Genomic DNA, 25583 nt, shown 5'->3' with positions numbered 1-25583 from the left:
CAGACTGTGGACACAAGAGGAACCGATCCTGGCAAACAGCTGGTGGTGATGGAGGAACCAAAAGGGCGATCACAAACAGATTTGAAACCTTCCTGGGCCTGCAAGACCTGATCGCCATAGAGGTCGGCCTATGAAGACCAGGAGTGATTGTCCCCTGAGCAAAGGTTGCTGCCAGATATTGGCTGCATTCCACCAGTATCATCCAGGGGTGTCCAAAATGAAGATGTCAGTGAGAATTACGTCTGGTGGCCAGGATTGGAGGCAGACACAGCTGTATTGGTGGCAGCACCTGGAGTGCCAGCAAGGACAGAAATTACCACCAGCAGTTCCCCAACACTCATGGGAATGGCTGGACTCAGTTGTATGTCAACTATGCCAGCCCTTCCGTGGGATCAATGTTCTTAGTCACTGGATGCCCCCTCAAACTGATTGGACATGCAGAGTTCATTCGTCAAACATGGGGATAAAAATAAAAAACTGCAAGCATCTTTTGCATTACACGAGCTCCTGGAAGTTTTGGTCACAGACAACAGACCATCATTTACCAGCAAGGAATTTGAGTATTTCCTGAAGTTGTTGAATGGCATTCATAACACAAGGACAGCTTCATGCCACCTATTGTCTAATGGTCTAGCAGAAAGAGCAATCAAGGCTTTAAAAAAGCCTACAGCTTCACATGATACCAAATTATCCCAGTTCCTATTTGATTATTCAATTACCCTTCATACAACTACAGGGATACCCCAGAAGAGCTGCTAAGGGGGTGAAGACTCTTCACCAGATTAGATCTGATCTTCCCAGACCTGACATCAGGAACGTCAATGCCAGACACAAGACTTCTCTAAGTGAGAGACCCAGTTTACTTCAGGGGCTGAGGTTTAGTGTCAAAACCACAGAAACGGCCCTGCGTATGTAAGAGGCATAGTCAACACAAGGTCAGGACCCACAATGTAAAGTTTGGCTAGATGAGGCAGTCCGATCGACCAATAAAAAGCTGCAAACTTGCAAATGGTGCAAGAGCAAACTTGCAACTGATGCCCAACTCAGAAGTCTTTCTGACTGTTGCAGAACCTTTAGGTTCTCCTGGTCTGCCTAGTGAAGAAACCTCAGAATCTGAAATTGACAATGGTAGATGTTGCAACCTCAACACCCTTACCACCTGAAGAGAATGAATTTCTTCGGAGATTCATTTTTTTCATTTATTCAATATCTCTTGGCAAATTAGAGCAGAGGGAATGGAGGCCAGGGCAGTTGCATGCTCCTCTTGCAGGAAGTGGGAGGTAAGGGTCCCCACTAGTGTCCCTGCTGACTTCACCTGTGAGAAGTGCACCCAACTCCTGCTCCTTATAGACCACATGAGGGAGCTGGAGCTAGAGCTGGATGAACTTCGGATCATTTGGGAAGCTGAGGGGGTGATAGAGAGGAGTTACAGGGAGGCAGTCACACCTAAATTACGGGATAAAGGTAACTGTGTGACCGTCAGGAGGGGGAAAGGGAATAGGTGGATAGTACAGGGACCCTTGCTGGCCGTTCCCTTCAATAATATAATTGTTTTGGATACTTTTGTCAGGTGGGACCCTACCAGGGGAAAGCCACAGCAGCCAGGTTTCTGACACTGAGCCTGACTCAGAAAGGAAGGGGGAAGAATAGGAGAGCGATAGCGATAGGAGATTCAATCGTGACAGGAAGAGACAGGAGATTGTGGTCACGAGCAAGACTCCCGGATGGTATTTTGCCTCCCAGCTGCCAGGGTCAGGGATGTCTCAGATTGCGTCTCCAGGATTCTTAAGGACGTGGGAGGGCAGCCAGAGGTCATGGTACACATTGGTGACATAGATATGGAAAGGGAGGAGGATCTGAAAAGAGAATATAGGGAGTTAAGTTGGTGGAAAATGGAAAGTATTCAGCCTGGAACTCAGTGGCCAGTGGTGTCTGCAGAGACTGATTCTGGGACTTCTGCTCTTTGTGATTTTGATAAATTACGTAGATGAGGAAGTGGAAGGGTGGGTTACTAAGTTTGCTGATAACATGAAGGTTGGAGGAGTTGTGGACAGTGAAGGTTATATACTGTTGTAGGTTGCAATGGGACATTGACAAGATGCAGAACTGGGGTGATAAGTAGCAGATGGAGTTCAACCTAGAAAAGTGTGAAGTCATTCACTTTGGAAGGTTGAATTTGAATGCAGACTACAGGGTTAAAGGCAGGATTCTTGGCAGTGTATTGGAAAAGTCGGATTTTGCGGTCCATGTCCATAGATCCCTCAAATTTGCCACTCAAGTTGTTGGGATTGTTAAGGCGTACGGTGTGTTGGCTTTCATTAGCAGGGGAACTGAGTTTAAGAGCCAAAAGATTATTCTGCAGCTCCATAGAGCCCTGGTTAGACCACACTTAGAATATTGTGTTCAGTTCTGGTCACCTCATTATAGGAAGATGTGGAAGCTTTAGAAAGGGTGCAGAGGAGATTTACTATGATGCTGCCTGGAATGGAGGGCATGTCTTATGAAGCAAGGTTGAGGGAGCTAGGGCTTTTCTCATTGAAGTGAAGAAGGATGAGAGGTGGCTTTGTAGAGGTATACAAGATGTTGAGAAGCATTGATAGAATGGAGAGCCAGAGACTTTTCCCCACAGCAGAAATGTTCATTATGTGGGGGCATAATTTTAAGGTATTTGGAGGAAGGTTTCGGGGAGATGTCAGAGGTCAGCTCTTTACACAGCAAGTGGTGAGTGCATGGAATGCACTGCCAGCAGTGGTAGAAGAGTCAGATACATTAGGGACATTTAAGCGTCTCTTGGATAGGCACATGGTAGATAGTATAATGAAGGGTGTGTAGGTTAGTCTGATCTTAGAATAGGCCGGCACAACATTGAGGGCTGAAGGGCCTATACTGTTCTATTCTCTGGATACAAGAGGCAGGCTATGTTCTGGTACACACCACACATATCCAAGGCTGAGTCAGAGGAACCGGACCTGGTGCAAAAATGGTCCAGGACAGGCTACAAGAAAAAGAACAGGCCGATGTGCCCAAACATAGAGGGGGAGGAATGTAGTGATTGCAACAAGGTCAGCCAGGTAGCACTCAGAATACGAGTTCCCTTATTGGGGGTGTCCAATCTGGTCCGTTCAGCACCCCTGGCTGACTGTTATAAACAGGAGTGTTAGAGGTTCTGTTCACTCTGAGGAAGCTGGACCAGTTCAAGTATGATGCATGTGTAAATAAAGGGTGACTTGATGATGGGATACTGGCCTCTCAATTTCAGAGATTGAATGACTTCTCACAGCTACACCTCTTCCAATAACTGACACACAACCAACATGGTTTACCCACCAATGTCAATAAAAGACACTAGGCAAGTGATGGCCTTAGTGGTATTATTACCAGACCATTGAACCAGAAACTCAACTAATTTTTAGGGGACCTGGGTTTGAACCTTGCCACAGCAGCTAGTGGAATTTGAATTTAATAAAGCATTTGGAATTAAGAATCTAATAATGACCAGGAATCCATTGTTGATTGTCAGGAACACCCATCCAGTTCACTAGTGATCTTTAGGGAAGGATATCCGCCATCCTTACTTGATCTGGCTTACATGTGATTGCAGACCCAAAGCAACGTGGTTGACTCTTTACTGCCCTCTGGGCAATTCGGATGGGCAATAAATGGTGGTCTCGCCAGTGATGTCAACATCCCATGAATGAATAAAACAATTACACAAGTAATATTATTTATTTTAATATCAAACAAAAATATACATAAGCTTCCAAACTATTATTTTCTTAAATTTTGAATATTTAGCAATATGGCACAGTTATGTCGGAAACTACATTTATAGATACAGCAATAAAGTGCATGGATTTACAATGCTGCTCTTATGATATTACAACAATGTGACATAGGCACAGAGTTTAATAACTGGGACTACAAGTATAAAACTCAAATCAGTTTTAAGTAGCACATAAATACAGGAATAAAACTGACTGGCCTTGGGTTTCTAATTTTGCAGAATTGTCTTGCTATCTTCAGAAATTGAACAGTAACATTCTTGTCCCAGCTGAGTATAACATATGGGGGGGGGGGGGGGGGGGGGGGGGGGGGGAAGGGGAGAAAAAAACTAGACAGCGAATGTTTTTGCCCCCATTTTCTTTTGCCTTTATTTCCAAACAAATTATTGGAAGCTGAGGACAAGGGCTGTTAGAAGGAGGTCATATGCAGGAACCTACAGAAAGAGCTCCAACTCGAATTGGCAAGCTTATTGCACTGTATTATGCTCTAGAAGGCATCTGCATCCCTTTGTGTAAATTGCATGCTCCAAAAACAAGTTCATCTGCCAACTCTTCTTGGGTTAAGTTTGCCTGTTTCAGCAGGGTAAGCATGGAGACACCAGATCCACAACCTTAGCCCTGTCAGGACGGTTTGTAAATCCTGGTTGTGTGACTCTACCTTAAGAGTAACATGAAAAATATTAAATAAATTATCAAAGTATATAATAAGAGCTGTCCATGTTAACTCTTGCCAGGCAATGGATTAGCTTCTCTACATACCAGCACAAAGGTGTCACATGATTCACAAAAGGATTTAAGTCTATTCAAATAAGGACACTTTTTGAGACCACCTGCAACTCTCCACCACCACCTACTCCAGTCTTGAAAATAGAACAAAGTGCAGCAAAAACTAGTAGCTGGGTGGGAGAGAATTTCAGCACAAGAAGGTGCGTCTCTCCAGCAGCACCAAATATACTAACAAATTCCTCCTCTTTACATCTTGCACTAAATGAGAGTCTTTTCAGGTCAGTTATAATGGATAAATTTCCAGTGTATCTCCATGATATCAAAGAACCAGAGAGGAGAGGATGATGCATTCTATTACACCACAAACTACTATCAGCTACAATGTACTTCCCAACACATAGTAAAGGAACTTTCAAGAGGGAAATGTTGTATACTTGAATAGGGAAACTTGCAGGGCTATGAGGGAAGGGCATAGGAAAAACTGAATAACTTCCAAAAGGGAGTCAGCACAAAAGGCTGAAAATTTTCAAGCATGGATTCCTTTTATACAACAAAACAAAACTCAATTACCAATCCAGTTCAACCTCAATGCTGGCTGCTGGGAGATTGTAAAATTTGAGAGTAACAGTAAAAGTATTCATCTTAGATAATGTAGATTGGATGTGTTTGAAGAATTAGACATGTTGAAGTTCATACTTGCAACAATTCAGATTGTCATCTAAAATCTGTAGTATTAATCCAATATAACCTTCTAGTCTATATGTTATCCAATATTTCATTATTCAATTCAGCTGGTCAACAGTCCATGTGATCCCATTCTTCGAGAACATGAACCTTAGTACTCTACCCATTGCAGAATTTAGGTGTTTGATAAGTTAGTCTAGTGCCCTGGCTTCAGCCAACTGCTGTGTAACCTGCTCCAGATACTGATAAACCTCCAGTGTAAAGATGCATGTACCATCCTCTGTCTCAAATTCTCTCTGACCTCATGTCCTCACGTTGCTGCTCCAGGCACAGACAAAGTAAGCAAACTGCTTTAATCCAGGAGCTAAGACCAGTTCTCAGTTCAGCCACTATGCGGCTCTCCCATCAATTAATGGACAATGGTCACAATTTTACAAAGGCAAATTAAATAATGTCCTTGGAAAGTCTAGCATTTCTTTTTCACATTATAAGAAGTCAGAAACACCTCTAGCAAAGGTAACATTTCACTGTAAGCTTGCTAACATTGTCTAATTGCACCAAATATGACTCCACAATTCATTGTACAAAATAAGGGATACAAGCACAGTGAGCTGTTCCCAGAACACACAGAGATTTAGTTGTTTGCTTGTACAGAACTGGCGTATTGTTGAAGTAAAGACAGAACATGATTAAAGCTTTCTGTTTTGCACTGTCAAGATAGAATCACACGAAAACCAGACGATGTATCACAGGAAGTGGTAGATCATATCAAACAGCGTTTTCCGATGGCTATTCAAAACAGGCAGCATACTGACCGTACTCAACAAGCCCATGATTGTAAAAGTCAGAAAATAAAGTTCCACCATTGGATGGAATTTCCCCAAATATACAACACCTGCTAAACAATCCCAAATATGCTAAGAGTTGCATTAACAACTCCCTTGTGTTTGCTAGGAGCTACGCACATTTACATATGGTGCCTTGTCTTTCAATGAACACAAAGAACATGGCCTAGTGTTGCACCTTTTCACTTAAAGAAAAGCTTTGGGGATAACTATTCCCTGGTGCATTCCTCCAGGCAATGATTTAGCCAAATCAGCGTTGACTCGTTTGGTCTGAATTTAAGTAAAAGCATGGAAGTTAACTATTCCTTGTTGCCTTCTCCATGGTAACACCTCTATCAAAGCCCACCTGTCAACTAATCAGTACCCTCTTCTCCTGCAGTAAGTTGTTCTGAGAGATTTGGTTTTCTTGTGATTTTGTCCTGATGAATGCAAGATGAAAAAACTTCAACAGCATGTCTCTCTTTTCAGAAATATTTCTAAATATGATAAATGTACACTATTAACACTTTGAAATCAAAAATAATTGTAGTGAGAGATTAAAAAAAACTAAAAAAATGCAGAAGAGCAATAAGTCAGCTCAGTACATGACAAAAAAGAATCTGCATTTTCACAAGTCTAAGGGTGGTGCAGTGGCTCAGTGGTTAGCACTGCTGCCTCACCGCGCTAGGGACCCGGGTTTGATTCCAACTTCGGTGATTGTCTGTGTGGAGTTTGCACATTCTCCCAGTGTCTGTGTGGGTTTCCTCCGGGTGCTCCAGTTTCCTCCCACAGTCTAAACATGTACAGGTTAAGTGAACTGGCCATGCATAATTGCCCAGAGTGTTCAGGGATGTGTAGGATAAGTACATTAGTCAGGGGTAAATACAGGTTCGGGGAATTGGTCTGGGCGGGCTACTCTTCGGAGGGTCAGTATGGACTTGTTGGGCCAAACGGCCTGTGTCCATACTATGGATTCTAAGGTTTCTTTTATAAATGCATGAGATACCATGTGAGTACTTAGAAAGGAAGCTCACAGAAAGCTCAGATACTACACTGCTGTTTGCAGACAGTACATTTTAAAGGCTTATGAGCTTATGACGGAACACTCTCTATCCTTACACATTTTCCTCCACCCTCTGCTCTAATGCTTTAAGTAATAAAACTGATCAGGGACAGCCTACGTGCAGTTTGTGTGACCTCTTCAGGTGACTTCCTGTGCCTTTTCAAGTTGAAAGTGCTGCCCAGTAATCTTACATCCCTTCTCAATAACTTCAATGCAGGCTCCCATCACAGAACAATCACTCAATCAGAAAAGACTGGTCTGGCAGCAAGAGCACAGGCAAGGTCTGATTGCAGTATCAATTCCATGCCTGCTGGGAGCAAAACAAAATTTGGCAAACCTTGGGCCTGGTCTCCAGTAAATGTTTAGACTTCCTCTTCGTTCTTGAGGAATACATTTACTTTTCAAGGGGTTTTCTAGGCTTTGCAGTGTCATAAACTACCACTTCCTTGACAAATATGGTTCAGGCCCAAAATCACCCTCTTCCTTGGATTGACCAAGTCAAGGGGTCAAGGAGTAGTTGGAAGATTTAGCATCATTGTGGTTCAACGATTCCACCTTTGTCTGAATCAGCGAGTCGCAAGTTCAATGTCATCTGATAAGATGTGAGAAGATAATTTAGGTTAAGTGTGATAGGTTTCATTTGAAATGATAATCTGAGGCTTTATGTTCTGTCTCAGACTAGCAATCAAAGACACTATTCCATACACTCAATGGGGAAGGAAAATTCACAAGGGATGATTACATATCCATTAGGTCAATATTAGGGAATGCCAAAAGGAGAATATCCTGGAAAATATCATGTTAAAAAATAGGCTCTTTGATGCAATTATTGTACAGTATTAGCAATATCACAACTAAATGTTATAGTTGTAAGTTTACAGATTTGTGCTTTTGACAACCGTCGACTACTGGAGATAATAGTCTATGAATCCTGCACACAGTCAATCGACTGCCTCATCCAACTTTCTAATATACTCTCCCACAAGATAAATCTTTGCACTGTGAAGACAATTCCTTAAAATCTATACCTTTACCAAATGTGCATTTGGTCATATTTTTCCAATCTCAGTCAAATTTTTGCTGTTTCTTTTTAAAAAACACACCCAACAGTAAAATAAAAATGGCATTATGACTTTTAATAATGCAAAAATAACTCCTACATTCATCAAAAGGATTTGTTATCCTCACAAAATGGATGTTGAGATTTTTTTGTCACATGTTCCCTCTTTCCTATGATAATCTCAAAATTTTCTAAAAAAAGAAAACTTTAGCACAAATGTCACCAATAAGATATTCCACCATAAAAGGGAAAACATGAGCAGATTCAAGTCTAGCCAAACAACCAATGTTAAATTGGTATCATTTCTTCTCAAGAAAATTGACCAAATTATGGGTAGCCAAAGCTCACCATGTTGCTTTATCTTTCAACTTCTGCCATCAAAAGGTAGATAGAATATTTACTTCCTAGTCTCTGAATATCTCTACTCAATCTATAGATTACAGAATGGGTCAGTATTGTTGCTGGAGTCACATTGGAAGTGGAATATTTTTTAACTGACAATATTCAAAACTTCCTTTCATTTGTTTCTCTTCATTGTCTCTCTCATTCTCATGAATCTGTTGTTACAAACAGTATAAAAGAGACTAAGAAATACCCTTACATCTGCAGCAATAGTACAGGTGGAAGCATATACCTTCTTATATGGAGACAAAATATGCTGAAAATCCAAATAAATAAATGACGGGTTAAAAGCCAGTTCTGCTTCTGTATGCAGGTTGGGCATCCTCTTTTAGAAAGCCATCAGGCCATACAAGTTGCAGAAAGGATTAATTAAGATAATCAATGATGAGAGCATTAGTTATAATATGAGACTAAGAAAGTGGAGCTCTTCTAATTAGATGCAATAACAACAATTTTTAATTATATAGTACTTTTTAAACAGCAAAAAAAATTTCAATAGCACTTAATAGGAACATAATCAGGCAAAACTTTGACACTGAACCAAATGAGACATTGGGTCAGGTATCCAAACACTTGGGACTGATTTTTTTTCTGGTTGGGTCACAATGCTGATGTCACTTTCAAATCTGTTCATGATTTGAAAGTGACATCTGTTCATGATCTCCAGGTATAGCGGTTCAAGACGCTGGCTGTGATCTTCCAAGGGGAATCACGATGCCCTGTCCAACTAAGAATGGTGGGTAGACAATGAAAATGTGAGGACAAATATTAGGGTTAGCAGTTCCACCAGGAGAAATGGACTGAGGTCATTAGAGACTACGGGGGCATCTCAATATGGAGGGGCTCTGTATAAGTACTGGAAATAATTTTAAAAATCACACATGGCCACAGCTATCAGGCCACAATTATAGAAAGGAAATTTCTCTATGGATGCCATGAGATATCCCAGTGGGTCCATGCTGAGGTAATAAGAGTGGACAACATCCATGGCACACTGCTCTGCCACTCTAGTTGCCAGTCAAGCTCTGGCCTCACTTGAGGAGCCCATCCACCATTGGAAAGACAGCAATATCACAATCAGAATCACCCCTACTGGGCCATTCATTGATCTAATCATTGCCTATTGGTGCTGGATCCATAACCTCTGTTATGTTGGCCCTGTCGCTGGCAAGATACAGCTGCACTGGGGAACCAGCTTGATGAATTGTTTTGTAACTTCAATCCTGATTCCGAGTCTTGACCTGCTTCCAACAGACTGGAAAAAAAATCAGCCCTTTGATGGGAATTGTATGGCTATTACTTCAACACCCAAAATTAACCCACTTTCTCTAAAGCTGATTTTCCCAATCCATGGTAGACAGTTGTCTAAACTTAATGCCAATGGTATCTGTAAATGTGCTTATATATTAAGAATTCACTTCACATTCAAAGTCATGCTATACATTCTCCTCCTCCTTCCATTCACAACAAACCTCAAAGCTCTAAAAGAGAATGTCATGATCAGTTTCTTGCGATTCGCTGTTTGCAGCCGTGATGATGGGAGATAAGTTTCATAAGATTTGGTACCAAATGCACATTTGGTGCTTCTGCACATAAGCTACAACTCGACATTAACAAGTACATTAGTGTGAAAAGGGAAATGAAACAACACAACCACCATAGTCTAAATATCAGAATAACAATCCGGTGGTAAAGCAATGCAGTTTCTCATTGAAAGAGCTTTGATGGCTTTGAGTTTGAGTCTTATATTGCCCCGTTCAAGTGAATTTCAATTATTTTCTTCATATATGGTAGTAGGTGAAGGATTTTTATGGATGTCAAACACTGCCTTGTCCAAGTGATGGAAAATGGTATAATTGAGAATCTTATCCTGTCCCAAGCTGGATAAAACATATAAATAAGAAACCTGCTAAAGCACAATGGGTCTGTTATGGAAGAGCAGGTGAAGGGAGAAATGTTAAGGGTGGGCAGAATATTTAAGTGAAAGCACAGTCATCCTCATCGAGAAAATTAGGGTGCAGCAGCTTGCTGCTGAGACACCTGAGCAATGCTATATTCACCGATTGCACTTTAGTGTGACCTGTTTCTTTCAGTCACTACAATGACACCTCCCAAATCAAAGCTACCACCAACTTCCCTTCCCCCATAGTCTATACTATATATACTTTCACAGCACTGATCCAGTAGGCACTTCAAGAAGAAGATGGTCCAGGTGGAGTGAGGAAGGCTTGGCACCCAAAGAACATTGGTGCACTGGTTTCCTCAGCTTATGTAGATGATGGGCCATGGTGTTTCCTCTTACTCCTACAGGACTTACAGGCACAGCAAATGATGCAGGGAGAGGCCAGGAGGAGAAGTGGAGATGTGACTAACACAATAAGGCCTAATCCAAAGAGGATCCCGACAACCTGCAGGGAAAGGGAAAAAGGAAAGTTAAAATTTTAGTAATACACAATAATCAGATATCAAGGCATGGATATTTGCCAAGACTGCATGATTCAGGAGCCCTTTTAAAATGGCAGGGGCGGCACGGTGGCACAGTAGTTAGCGCTGCTGCCTCACAGCACCAGGGTCCTAGGTTCAATTCCAGCCTCGGGCGACTGTCCGTGTGGAGTTTGCACATTCTCCCTGTGTCTGTGCGGGTTTCCTCTGGGTACTCCGGTTTCCTCCCACATGCAGGTCAGGTGTATTGGCAATGCTAAATTACCCATAGCATTAGGTGCATTAGTCAGAGGGAAATGGGTCTGGGTGGGTTACCCTTCGGAGGGTTGGTGTAGACTGAAGGGCCTGTTTCCACACTGTAGGGAAGGAAATCTAGTCTTGATTCTGCGATTTTCATCCTAATACTGCGGTGTCCAATTATCAGAGGTTACTTTAAAAGGTGCAAACTGTTTTGGGTCAAAAGCCCTGAACTCCCGAACAGGCTGGTTTCATTGCAGAGAAAGGCATGGCCAGCTCCTCTGCTATTTTCATGGGGTCAGGTCAGCTTTACAAAAGAGTCCTAGTTCAGGGCATCACAGAATTGTCATGAACTACTATTCATAAGGAAGACCTTTATGAAAGGCAAATTTGGAATGGGCTTCCTCATGCTCCCTATTGCTGAACATTATCCATTTGCCCACCATTCCATAGCTCCTCATGCCAGTTTAAGTCACTCCAATTCCCACTCACCACTCTCATATGTATAGAAGCAATAAACGCTATAATGATTTAGAATATTAAATAAAAGCTTTAGAATATTATTGTTCACTTTCCAAATTTAAAAAAAAACTCTCTTTCAGTAAAAGTACCATCCATCCAGACCTTTTTAATATCACTAGCTGAAGCTGCAAGCACTTTGTAGAAGAGGCAGATGGAATACAATGTGGGAAAGTGACAGATTGACTGAGTTAGCCTTTATTGTCACATATACTTGATGAGTATAGTCAAAAGTGTATATGTCAGCATTTACAGCACTACTTAGGTACCTAAGTACAGCTTCTTTGGTTACAAGATCTTAGAGAATAGAGAAATATAATATCCTGCATTGCAGAAATACAACAGTCTTCCAACCCAGACCACAATAGTATCGAGTCTCTAGTTCACACCACGCCCTGGCTCCAGACTGCGCCAGGCATCACTGGGAGGATCATGAGGCGGAGAGATTGTTTCAGACCGCCACCCGGGAGGCCACTACAATAGGCGTGGAGGCTATTACATCAGGCTGGTAGGTTGCCACACTATTCCAGGAAGCTGCCACAGGAGGCCACTGCACCAGGCTGGGAGGTCGCCAGCCATCGGACGTCAGGAGTCAGCTGGAGGTCGTCACTGAAAGTCGGGATTTGTCGTTGGAAGTCGGACAGAAGTAGGGAAAAAAGCATTAAGAGGAAACAGAAAAAGAAGCAGAGAGACATGCTCCAGCTGGAGCAACTTACTCTGCCAGTATTTTGGATCGGAAGGTTATGCACTTCATTGGAAGAAGAGATTCATAGACTATTTTCTAACTGGGGAAAGACTTCAGAAATCTGAAGCACAAAGAGACTGGAGAATCCTAGTTCAGGATTCTCTTCAGGTTATCATGCAGATTCAGTTAGATTCAGATAGGAAGGCAAATACAACATTAGCATTCAGTTAGCCATTGAACCATAGAGATGTACAGCATGGAAACAGACCCTTCGGTCCAATCCTTCCATGCTGACCAGATCTTCCAACCCAATCTAGTCCCACCTGCCAGCACCCGGCCCATATCCCTCCCAACCCTTCCTATTCATATATCCATCCAGATGCCTTGTAAGTGTTGCAATTGTACCAGCCTCCACCACATCCTCTGGCAGCCCATTCCATACCCGTACCACCCTCTGTGTGGCAAAGTTGCCCCGAAGGTCTCTTTTATATCTTTCCCCCCTCACCCTAAATCTATGCCCTATAGATCTGGACTCCCCCACCCCAAGAAAAAGACCTTGTCCATTTACCCTATCCGTGCCCCTCATGATTTTATAAACCTCTATAAGGTCACCCCTCAGCCTCCGACGCACCAGGGAAAACAGCCTCTCCCTATAGCTCAAATCTTCCAACCCTGGCAACATTCGTAGAGCCATAGAGTCATAGAGATGTACAGCATGGAAACAGACCCTTCGGTCCAACGCGTCCATGCTGATTAGATATCCCAACCCAATCTAGTCCCACCTGCCAGCACCCGGCCCATATCCCTCCAGACCCTTCCTATTCATATACCCATCCAGATGACTTTTAAATATTGCAATTGTACCAGCCTCACCTTCTGCGTGAAAAAGTTGCCCCTTAGGTCTCTTTTATATCTTTCCCCTCTCACCCTAAACCTATGTCCTCTAGTTCTGGACTCCCCGACCCCAGGGAAAAGTCTTTGTCTATTTATCCTATCCATGTCCCTCATGATTTTATAAACCTCTATAAGGTCACCCCTCAGCCTCCGACGCTCGAGGGAAAACAGCCCCAGCCTGTTCAGCCTCTCCCTATAAGCTCAAATCCTCCAACCCTGGCAACATCCTTGTAAATCTTTTCTGAACCCTTTCAAGTTTCACAACATCTTTCCGATAGGAAGGAGACCAGAATTGCACGCAATATTCCAGCAGTGGCCTAACCAATGTCCTGAATAGCCGCAACATGACCTCCCAACTCCTGTACCTGTACTCCATACTCTGACCAATAATGGAAAGCATACCAAACGGAGCCTTCACTATCCTATCTACCTGCGAGCATAAAAGGTACTGGTGAGGTGGCATAAGGCTCTGGTCCAACCACATTTGGAACACTGTGAGCAGTTTTGGGTCCGCTACTTAAGGAAGGATGTGCTGGCCTTGAGAGATCCAGAGGAGGTTTACAAGAATGATCCTGGGAATGAGGAGTTTGTTGCATGAGCTGTTGAGGACTCTGGGTCTGTACTTGATGGAGTTTAGAAGGATGAGGGGGAATCTGATTGAAACTTACTGAATACTGAGAGAACTGGATAGATTGGAAGTGGAGAAGATGTTCCTACTTGTAGGAATGACACAGACTCAGACTGAAGGGACCACCGCTTAGAACGGAGATGAGGAGGAATTTCTTCAGTCAGACAGTAGGTGATCTGTGTAACTCATTGCTGCAGAAAATTGTGGAGTCTAAGTAATTGAATGTAATTAAGAAAGATAGGTTCTTGATTGGTAAGGGGATCCCCAGTTACAGGGTAATGGCAGGCAAATGGGTTTGAGAAACATATCAGCATGATCAAATGATGGAGCAGGCTTGATAGGCCAAATGGGCTTATTTCTGCTCCTATGTCTAATGGTCTAAACCTTAATATTACCTATAGGTGCACAAACACAGTATTGCTCGCATTGGTTCGAGGACCAAGAGCATCTCCAGATGAAGTAGGACTAGAAGATGCGAGATAATTGGAAAAAGCTAAACAGTCCCAGCTAAAAGGTTATGCTGTTCCAGATATCCCTCCAAGTACTTCATAACTGTATTTCTAGACCAATATCTCTACATAACATGTGCACGGAATTTAACTGCTTCCATCTTCCCCGTTAGGCTAGGAATAAAGCAGCAAGGAACTGACCTTCTGACTCCTCCAAAGCTTGTCCATCATCGAGGCACAAGTCAGGAGTGTGAGGTGATGCTGCCCACTTGCCTGGATGAGCATAACTCCAACAACAGGCAGGTGGGGCCAGTTCAGTTTGGGATTATGTTCAGCATAAACCGAAGGGTCTGTTTCCGTGCTTTTTGACTCTATTAGAAGTTTGGCATCATCCAGGACAAAGCATCCTGCTTCATTAGCACCACATCCACTCCCTCCATCACTGACGTTCAGTAGCAGCATTGTGTATTCTCAACAAGATATACTGCAGAGATTCAAAGATCCTTTCAAATTTGCAACCGCATCCACCTAGAAGGACAAGGGCAGCAGATATATGGGAACTCCACCACCTGCAAGTTCCCTCCAAACCGTTCACAATCCTGACTTGCCATTCCTTCACTGTTGCCAGGTCAACATCCTGGAATCTCCTACTTAACAGAATTAGGGGTCTACCTGCAGCACATGGCCTGCAGTGTTTCAATAAGGCAGCTCACCACCACCTTCTCAAGGGCAACTAGGGATGGCCAGCCACATCCCAAGAGAGAATTTTTAAAAATGGCTACTCACCTGGGTTCTGTTCCAAATAACTGAGGCCCTAGAGTGGCCAAGTTTATTGCGACATGGACCTTTGTCATAATGTCTCAAGAAAATGTCATTCTGAAAGATACAAATAGCCAATATCTGAATAAACTACACAGAATTGTCACATTATACTAAATGTATTTCATACCTTGTTTTTCAAAAATCAATAAGTTATAACAGGTGAGGATTAGCATGCAATTTTACATAGGTCTGTTTGTTGTTCTAAAGATGAGGTTTGAAACACTGCACTCTTTGAATAAGATCTACTATTGCTCCCATAACAATTTGAATTTCGATAGCATTACTAACAGGAAACATCGTATGATGCTTCACAGATGTTTTAACAAAATGAAAACATAGAAAAGCCAAACAGACATGGGGAGGGGTGGTGGTTGTGGAAGGAATGATCAAAAGCTTGGTCATACAGGAAATGATGACATAGTAGTACAGGAGTTTCTAGACATGGAACCAAAAGAAGCTGAGATCGCTCTACTGAGAGCAAGGGAAAATAAAGACAGATTTTACAGAAGTGTTCAAAATTGAGAGATTTCAACAGAATAACATGCAAAATCTGTTCCCACTAGCAAGGGAGTCAGTAGATTTAAGATAATTAGCAAGAGAATGCTGACCATTTAAGCTAGCTAACCCCATAATCTGTTGAAATACCTTTAAGGATTTATTGTGGATTTCTGAAAATGAGTTGATAAATTCTTCGATGGAAGTTTTAGCTTTTTAACTCTCACTGACAGCTGAGGACATGCTTTTTAAAATTTGTAGTGGCGTCCACAAGAAAGAACCAGTCAATTAACTAAGTACATTTTATATGGACCAGTTAAGTGGCTACCTCAGTGCAGTAGTGTGATCAAGGGACAGAAACAATGCACAAGATCAGTCACTTCATAGGTGAGTACATCTGTCCTGATCAGAATATCTGTCCAGATCACAACTTTCAAACAAATTAAAAGAATGCAAATTCATGTATTCTGAATGTCAAACAGCATTTTGATGATCCACTTACATCCAGATTGTGAAGACAATACCAGCAAAAGGTGTGTTTGCAGTTTTTACACATCATTTGAGCACAACCTTCATTTCGTTCTATGAAGATATGACACACTGGACACTGTTTAATGGGAGCATCGGCGTCAAAGTTGGTGGAATCACTACAGAAAGAGGCAAAAGCAAAGAGGTTAGTTAACATTTATTAACATGCATATTTAGCCTCACAAACTTGGCCAAAATAAACAGTCTAAGGCTGATCTCAAAACAACCCACAATGTATACTAGAAGGTGTCACAATCAATCAATTTACAATTTAAGCAATGATTTCATTATCAATAGCAATATTCCTTCATTTGAAATTTTCGCATACACATAAATGAGAACTATTGATTACAATCCATTTTAGACAAAATCTGAACTAGTTCTCGTTTGTAGACTCCATGATCCAGATTGGAGTTTCCAAAAAAGATAGGTGTAATGAGAGTGTGGAAGTTTGTTGCTATTTCCAATTTCTGTTTGATGGAAAGGTATGACTCACACATAAGGGAAACCCAAAATCAGCCGTACCATTTTAACTCAGTGCTGCATTCAAACAGACTCTAATTTGGCTGCGTTGAGCAACTTGATGCATAACGTGGCAGTCACAAATAAACAAAGGTTTTTGAACAATAAAGTCTATTTAACGGCCATGATCTGAAGGTTATTAAATCGCCTCCAACTTCAAATCTTAAACATGATGTGGAGGTGCCAGTATTGGACTGAGGTGGACAAAGGTAAAAATCACACAACACCAGGTTATAGTCCAACACAGGTTTATTAGTAAGTACAAGCTTTTGGAGCGCTGCTACTTCATCTGGTAACTGATAAAGGAGCAGCGCTCTGAAATCTAGTACTTCCAAATAAACCCGTTGGACTATAACCTGGTGTTGTGTGACTTTTAACTCAAAATCTTAAAAAACATGTCAGCTACTATATGCTGCAGCATCTTCCCAGCAGTTTTAAAAATTATTTGATGACATTTCCCGAAGGGGTATTTATGAATGTTTGACTGACTTCCAACAGCTACAATGGTCTCAGCAGGAGTTCCAAGCTCTTAGTTTTATTGACAACTTAAATGGCCTATTAAGGGTTCTGCTTCCTTTAATATGGTGAGAACATAGAAGTGATTATTTTTATAAGGGAATAAACGTGAAATCTAAAACCTTAAACAGACTTTCAAGAGTGAACTTTTTTTTTATTAGAAATATAGTGAAGACTACTTATTTTTGAGAACTTTATTTCATATCAACCCAACATAGCTCTGGAAGTTTGCCCAGAGTGGACACTGGGCAAGTTGGCATGGAGGGTATAACAGCCAAGGTGGAAGGGGAACAGGTTGAGTCCCTGTAGTTTAGACAGGAGTGCAGAGAGGCTGGTCGCTTGCATTGCTGAATGGAATGATCATAACGTCAGTCTTCAGCATCGCAGCACCAGTGGGGAAATTTCCAGTGGTTGCACTGACGGCATGATGCAGGAGCAACACTAATCGCAGGGACTTCCTGTAGGATTGCTACAGAGGGGAAAAACAAAAGAGGAAGGACCAATGAAAGATCACTTGAGAGGTGGTTCCCATCAACATTATCTTGGTCTCAGCCTTTCAATGAATGTATGCAATGCCCAATAGAACAAGCAGCCAAGTGGGGACTTTAGTACCATCTCAGCCCCATCAACCCATCTGACCATTCAAGGCCACATAATGCAACATGCATTCTGTACAACTCAGTGTGATGGCTTTCCAAGAGGTTGGCCACTCTTTGAATCAAAGAGTTCATGCACTTGAATGTCTGAAACACTGTAGAACAGATGTCATGAGTGATCTGCTCCAGGCTCCACACTGCCTTGAGGAAGTCCAACATTTGGGGACACATTGCTGTTCCTCAAACCTTCACCTCAAATTAAAACAAAATTGCTTCCTGACATATAATTTCAGATCACACTCATGTAAACAAAAGGTGCGGGGGGGGTGTAATCAAAGATGTTTAGTAGAATTCTCCTTCAATGTGGTGTCCATTAATAAGGAGATGAATTTCAAAGTTAGAGAATAAAATCTACTAAATCATTCCATTACATAGAATTCCTCTCCTTTTTAAAAGAAAGGTCAAGTTCAACAGCCTAAATTTAAGCTCCACTCAAGTAGTTCAGCACTTAGTCTAGGAAGATCTCAATACCAAATTTCAATTGACTTCAGAGTAACAGAGTAATATAGCACAGTAACAGAGCAGTGCCTGAATTATACAGCACAGTAACAGAGCAGAGTCATAATGTTATACAGCACGGTAAAAGAGCAGGTATCCTAAACTGATCTAGTCCCATTTGCCATCATTTGGCTCATATCCCTCTAAACCCTTCCTATTCATATACCCATCCAGATGCATTTTAAATGTTGTCATTTTATCCGCCTCCACTACTGCTTCTGGCAGCCATACATGCACCATCCTCTGTGTGAATATGTTGCCCCTTTTCACTCTTTTCCCTCTCACCTTAATCTATGTGCTCTAGCTTTGGGCTCCCCTACTATGGGGAAAAGACCTTGGCTATTTATCCTAACCATGCCCCTCATGATTTCATAAACATCTATAAAAACACCATACTCCAATGTTCCAGAGAAAATAGTCTGTCTACTCAGTCAGCCTCTCTCCATCGCTCAAACTCTCCAGTCTTGGCAACATCCTTGTAAATCTTTTCCGAACCCTTTTGAGTTTCACAAGATCCTTCCTATAGCAGGGAGACCAGAATTGAATGCAGTATTCGAAAGGTGGTCTAACCAATGTTCTGTACAACTGCAACATGACATCCCAACTCCTTTACTCAATGCATTGACCAATGAAGGCAAGCGTGCCAAATGCTTTCTTTTTCATCCTGTCTACCTGCAACTCCACTTTCAAGGAACTACACACCTACACTCCTCTTCTTCGGCAATACTCCCCAGGGTCCTACCATTAACTTTATAAGTCTTATCCTGATCTGATAGCAAGATGGAGGCAGAGTAGGATGATCCACCCAGAGCTCCTTTGCTCTGCCTGTTCTTCTTTTTCACTGTTTCTAGCAGTCCCTAAGCAGCATTAGGGGAAATGGGTCCTGGAACATTGTGCATGGAAGCACTCCCTGAGCAGCACAAGAGGAATGAGACCTGGTGCAGCATGAGGGCGAGCAAGTCCCAGATCAGTGCAACTTACCTTGTTGCAGCTGAGTAGCCGTATGGATCAGTATGGAGACTGGAGCGGAGTGGGACAGGTATTGGACTGGGGTATTGCACCGGCAGTCAGACCGCATGCTGTGCTGCTGCTATTTGAAACTCTTTACCAGAATGTAGTGTCAATCCTTTAACTATGTTATAACTCTCTTATTTCTAACTTATTTTTCAGAAACTAGATTATGCTACTACTTCTTTTATTTATTTTATTCCTCTTTGTATCCGAGATTTGTACCTACATACTGTTACTTACGATGCTGCCTTCAGAGGCAGCCATTGTGACTACTTCTCACTGTACTCCTGTACTGGAGTACACATGACAATAAAGGATATTCTATTCTAACTATTCTGATTTGCCTTACCAAAATGCAACACCTCACATTTATCTAAATTAAACTCCATTTGCCACTCCTCAGTCCATTGGCTCATTTAAGAAGAAACATTAAACAATACTCCGAATATCCCAGTAGACAAGAAACGTCTTACTATTAGAAGAACAAATCTTTTACCTCAGCCTGACAACATTCCTTTCTCAAGCAATCAGATTAGCTTAACTTGACATCAGCTCAATGAAGTTAATGGAAGCTTGCCACAATCAAAATAACTACTGCTCATCCCTACATAGTCACAATGACCACATTTCAGCAAGGATTGTGATACATCTGATTAGGATTAACATTTGTGTGGAAATTCACCAGTATGAACAGGTTAGACAACATCTATTTAATTGCTCCCTTTAGAATAAGGTTAAAAATCACACAACACCAGGTTATAGTCCAACAGGTTTAATTGGAAGCAGACTAGCTTTTGGAGCACCGCTCCTTCATCAGGTGGTTGTCTCCGAAAGCTAGTATGCTTCCAATTAAATCTGATGGACTATAACTTGGTGTTGTGTGATTTTTAACTTTGTACACCTCAGTCCAACGCCGGTATCTCCAAATCATCCCTTCGGGATGCTTTTTCGACATTTCTTTGGACAATGTTAAAACTGAACAAGGCCGAAATATAAATATTTTGCCACTAATTTAGCGCTTGCGCAGTTGTCTTTTATATCCCAACAAACATATCAAAAAACCCAAAGTTGGATATCTAAAATGATAAAGGACTAATACTGGAATAAAACACTTATTCTCATTTCATAATGGTTTCCATTGGTGTCTCTCTCTTGTTAGGCACTTCTGATTCTGATGACAAAAGGGACGAAAGTGATAAAATTCACCCAAAGTTCTGTTCATTCCAAGAGCAAAGGTTATTGATTCATGCCTCATAATTCTTACCCTGCATCATTTGCTTTTGAGGGCATCAAGGGCTGGCTCTCTTGACATGCCCGCCCTGGATGCCAACTGGCCTTGCAAACGGAGCAAAACTCCACCTGGCAGGTGGGACATTGGACTGACACAGCCTGGTGAGAATCAGCTACCTGGCATACAGCCTGACATTGGACCATGGGGCACCATGTCCTGAAAGGATCCAGATGGACTTCTAAAAACAAAACAAAGAAACGTCAAACAAATTTGCAATCCCACTGGTTCATTAAATCCTAAAATTATTTTCAATTCTAGCCTCAACACTACACAAATTAGATTTTATAGCCAGTTGAGTTTTCTCACCATTTAATGTATCACTGTGGGTTTTATGTTTTAAAGTTCCACTGTGTGACACGGGTAGCCTTCTTCCCAAAGGTTTAAAAATGAATATTAGGTGTCAACCTTAGTGAAACAATTACTAAAAGGTTTGATTTTGAATCAACTGCTGTGCATTTTAATCGATGGAGATTTTCCTGGATGTCAGGTAAGGAGAAAGTCAGGTTTGGAGGGACAAATTTCTGTGAATGAGTTCAGAAGACCTCTGGTACTAATCTTTTATTAAACATTCAATTTAATTTTCTTGTACATCACCTATTTCATCATCTGCAAAGTGTTTCAGCTCTCACATTCACATGGGATGGTGTGGTTGGCAATCGTCTCACAATGCCAATGATGTAAGGGGCAGAGAAAATTGAAACAGAAGTGATTTCATTTTTATATATAGTCGAGACGCTTAGTATCATGACATTTGTTGATGCTGCCATTAAATAGAGACTAACTTTAACAGCTCTGAACTATTTTACTTAACCTACATGTCGTCCTCCATCAAATACCCTCGAGTAGTTATGAAATATTTACACAACCCCTAGATGTTATCTCAGTCCTCACTAAATTGTTTCACTGGGGCACAAGCAAATGATCCTCTTCAACAGATTCAAAATTTCTAATATTATTCCCCTTGAAATGGTTGTTGACGGTGACACCATTTGTTAAATACTTTAAAAATAAATGAATACTGCCAGAGAGACCAATCACATGGAAATTACAGCAGAGAAATTGGTACCAGCCTCCTCTTGATCAACTTCATCGAATTAAAGTTGTCAGGTTATCTTTCAATGCCTTTGTCCCTCACTTATTCTTTTCCCTTAAAAGGGACAATTCCTACCCTTAAATGCTATAATCCTCAACTAGGCTATATGTCATAACGATCTATTTTTGAACAACTTTCTGGTTAAAGCAGTTTCTCCTGGATTCATCTATTTATTCATGGCCATCTTGCGTTGACTATCCCTAATTTTGGACAACCCAGAATTAGAAGAATTGTTTCTACATTTACCTCCATCACGATCCATCGTATTTAACATTTTAAAGAACCCTTTCAAGCCAACTCAGAAAATGCTATTCAGTTAATGTTTTGCTTTTTCCTGGGTTCCCCATAGGAATTACCTCCATAACTGAAATCCTGACTTACACTCCAGTGCTCGAAATAAAACGAACCACATTTGCATTTGGATTATGAAACAAAATGACCACAACTTAATGACCAACAAGTGATAAACTGGAAGTAGAATATATATGATTGAATATTTTTCCATTTTTCTGGATGAACGTAGAGCAGACATCAGCACGCGATATTATTAGGTTAGGTTAGTTAAGTGGTTACAGGAAACAAGAATAAAGAAATCGAGAGTGATTACAACTCATTGTGTTCATGTGGAGCAGATGCATCAACATTGAAAGACATCAGGTTCATGTTTTAAGTTCCAAAATGTTATTGTTTTAGGGCAGTTTTGTTCCCCAATTTACTACATGATTTTGTTTTGGTTATGTTTGTATGAATGATAAAATAGTGATGAGGATACTGTAGCAGGTCATTAACTTTCTGCTAAAGACTTTAAAAATAGTCACATCCAGGAGCTTTGTTGAGTTACTCCTAACTACAAGGGACTCAGATTGAAGTACAAACTAAGAGTGTCACCAGGCCAAATTCTACACAATATCTGAAAACTTAGGTTGCGTGTTGCAACTATTTAGATTTTTTTTAACTTGCATTTCCAAAATTCCAACAGGACTTTCCTGGAGAGGAATGATATTTTGAAAATAGTGAATGCAAATAGATGTCAGTGGGGAACGTTTCAATGCAAAATAACCCCAATACGGAGAAGGACATTTCACACTTGTACTATAATTCAACTGGGGCGGGCAATTTGATCAAACAATGAAGTTGGTGTGGTTTATGCAATTACCTGAATCATTGTCTCAGAAAGAGAATCTTCTATTCCTTCCAAGCATTAGCTATTGTCAATATAAAAGGTTATGTGAAGTGGGGTAACATTTCTGTCATATTGTTAAAACTGTTACCAAGTATATGAGGTCTACTCTATCCAGGAAGTTCTAAAAGGAGAGTGTGACAAAAAATGTGATACTTACAGGAAGCGAATGGTACTCATAAGACTTTTTGAGTATTTTAAAGGATTTCTTTCCTTCAACTGTTTTAGGCCTTCACTTGTTTTGGTAATAGCAGATATAACAACAACAACAACAACAACAACCTGTATACTCTGTAGTCCACACTGACAGCGTAACAATTGGGACAGGAACATTGACTTTCACCATCAACAAACATTTCAAGGGGAATAATATTAGAAATTTTGAATCCAATGAAACAGATCATTCATTTCTGCTCCAGTGAAACCATTTCAGGAACATTGTGATAATGAACATTGAGAGTTTTTAAAATATTTGATAATAATCTCTCAGGGATATTTGATGGAGGAGGACATGTAGATTTAAAAAAAATTTCCAGAGCAGTTAAAAATAGTTAATATTTACTTGCAGCATCAAAAAATCTCATGGGGTTGTATGTTATGTTGGAGCGGGGTCAGGGCAGAGAAATACAACGACCCTAGCAAGAAAATAAAAAGTAAGGTTGTCAACTCTCAGGGAGAGAAAATCTGACTCTTTAAGAGTGCAGAGCAACTAGATGTGCAAGAATTTAGTACTGGGTGTCGCTGAGATTCAAGCAGTGTATTTTAGGACAGCAAGGAATTGTGGATCCAAGGTACTGAGGGAGGAGGTGGGTAAACCTCAATGTGCACAGAGTGCCCATCAAAAACACTCTCTTCCCAACTCTTCTCATCTTTTCAACACAGAAAAAGAAAATACAAGTGGTTTCCCTTTTGTGGTGCGTTCCACATCATGTTATGGTGGGAGAAGTGGAATTAGTTCTGAATTGCACACTAATTGGACAGGAGTGGACACGATATATTATTGAATGCAAACTTTAAACAAAAAAAAGGAAAAATTTTATTCAGATGTAGAGTAGCACTGGCTTATTCTTCCTCTATTCCCAACAATACTTTATAGCTTCTCCAGCATTTATTGTTATCTCCATCAACAGAAAAGCAGTGACTACACACTTTAATAGTCTTTGAAAGCAGTGAACTCTTCACCCTAGACTTCTAGAAGCAATGATCACTCCCTCTTACTGGGCACAGCTCCTTGACCTGGAGTGCCTTGCTGAACTGATATCTACATGGAAGGATAGATATTCCACATCAGCAGTTTTCGGTTGTCAATCAAAAAGTGAGGCCAATCTGTCCTCACCCAAGAGTATCATACCACATGCTGCCAGCTTATTTAAAAGCTAGATTAAATATCCTAGTTGGCAGGGAAATTAGATTGCTCAGTAAGATGCTCAGCTTTTTTTGGAATCTAGTTCCTCAAGAATCTAGGAAGCAGTATAAACAGAGATAATCATAAGGCAATATGGAGGGGTAAATTCCACGATCCAGAGTTGCTGAAAAGGCAAATCACAAGACTGCAAATGATGACATTTTCCAACCATTAATCATAATTTGAGATAGAGTCATAGAGATGTATAGCATAGAAACAGACCCTTTGGTCCAACCCATCCATACCAACCAAATATCCCAACCCAATCTAGTCCCACTGCCAGCACCCGGCCCATATCACTCCAAACCCTTCCTATGCATGTACCCATCCTCATGCCTTTTAAATGTTGCAATTGTACCAGCCTCCACCACTTCCTCTGGCAGCTCATTCCATACACATACCACCCTCTGCATGAAAAAGTGGCCCCTCAGGTCTCTTTTATATCTTTCCCCCCTCACACTAAACCTAAACCTTGTGGGCGGCACGGTGGCACAGTGGTTAGCACTGCTGCCTCACAGCGCCTGAGACCCGGGTTCAATTCCCGCCTCAGGCGACTGACTGTGTGGAGTTTGCACATTCTCCCCGTGTCTGCGTGGGTTTCCTCCGGGTGCTCCGGTTTCCTCCCACAGTCCAAAGATGTGCAGGCCAGGTGAATTGGCCATGCTAAATTGCCCATAGTGTTAGGTAAGGGGTAAATGTAGATGTAGGGGTATGGGTGGGTTACGCTTCGGCTGGGCGGTGTGGACTTGTTGGGCCGAAGGGCCTGTTTCCACACTGTAAGTAATCTAATCTAATCTAATCTAATCTAATCTATGCCCTCTAATTCTGGACTCCCCCACTCCAGGGAAAAGACTTTGTCTATTTACCCTATCCATTCCCCTCATGATTTTATAAACCTCTATAAGTTCACCCCTCAGCCTCACGACACTCCAGGGAAAACAGCCCCAGCCTGTTCAGCCTCTCTAACTCAAATTCTCCAACCAGCAAGTAAATCCATCCCCCTTCTTGCTAGTATCTCCAAGGTCAACTGTAACCATTGTATTCTATTTGCAATCACAGGCCTCTTGACTGCAATTATCATTGTGATTGTTTCCTGTGTTCAGACAGCATTGTTAGTAAATGCAAATAGCTATGGTTAAAATGGTGGAAACCATTGGGGATGAATGAGTGT

At 41.4% G+C, this 25583-nt stretch overlaps 1 protein-coding gene across 2 annotated transcripts in view; it reads right to left on the bottom strand.

The window, feature by feature from the left end:
- Positions 1-4087: 4087 nt before the first annotated feature.
- Positions 4088-25583, bottom strand: part of LOC140465061 (E3 ubiquitin-protein ligase RNF144B-like) — an 80697-nt gene continuing 59201 nt past the window's right edge. For both annotated transcript variants that reach the window (XM_072560906.1, XM_072560904.1), the window contains 4 exons: positions 20708-20912; positions 16215-16359; positions 15182-15271; positions 4088-10949 (listed from right to left, as the gene is read on the bottom strand). In XM_072560906.1, coding sequence (XP_072417007.1) covers positions 10809-10949; positions 15182-15271; positions 16215-16359; positions 20708-20912 — 581 coding nt within the window. In that variant the 3' untranslated portion in view covers positions 4088-10808. The remainder of the gene's footprint in view (positions 10950-15181; positions 15272-16214; positions 16360-20707; positions 20913-25583) is intronic.

Source organism: Chiloscyllium punctatum, chromosome 41 (genome assembly GCF_047496795.1).
Source record: "Chiloscyllium punctatum isolate Juve2018m chromosome 41, sChiPun1.3, whole genome shotgun sequence".
NCBI classification, from domain to species: Eukaryota; Metazoa; Chordata; class Chondrichthyes; order Orectolobiformes; family Hemiscylliidae; genus Chiloscyllium; species Chiloscyllium punctatum.
The sequence above is the reverse complement of the archived record's forward strand: the minus strand, read 5'-3'. Positions and strand labels throughout refer to the sequence as shown.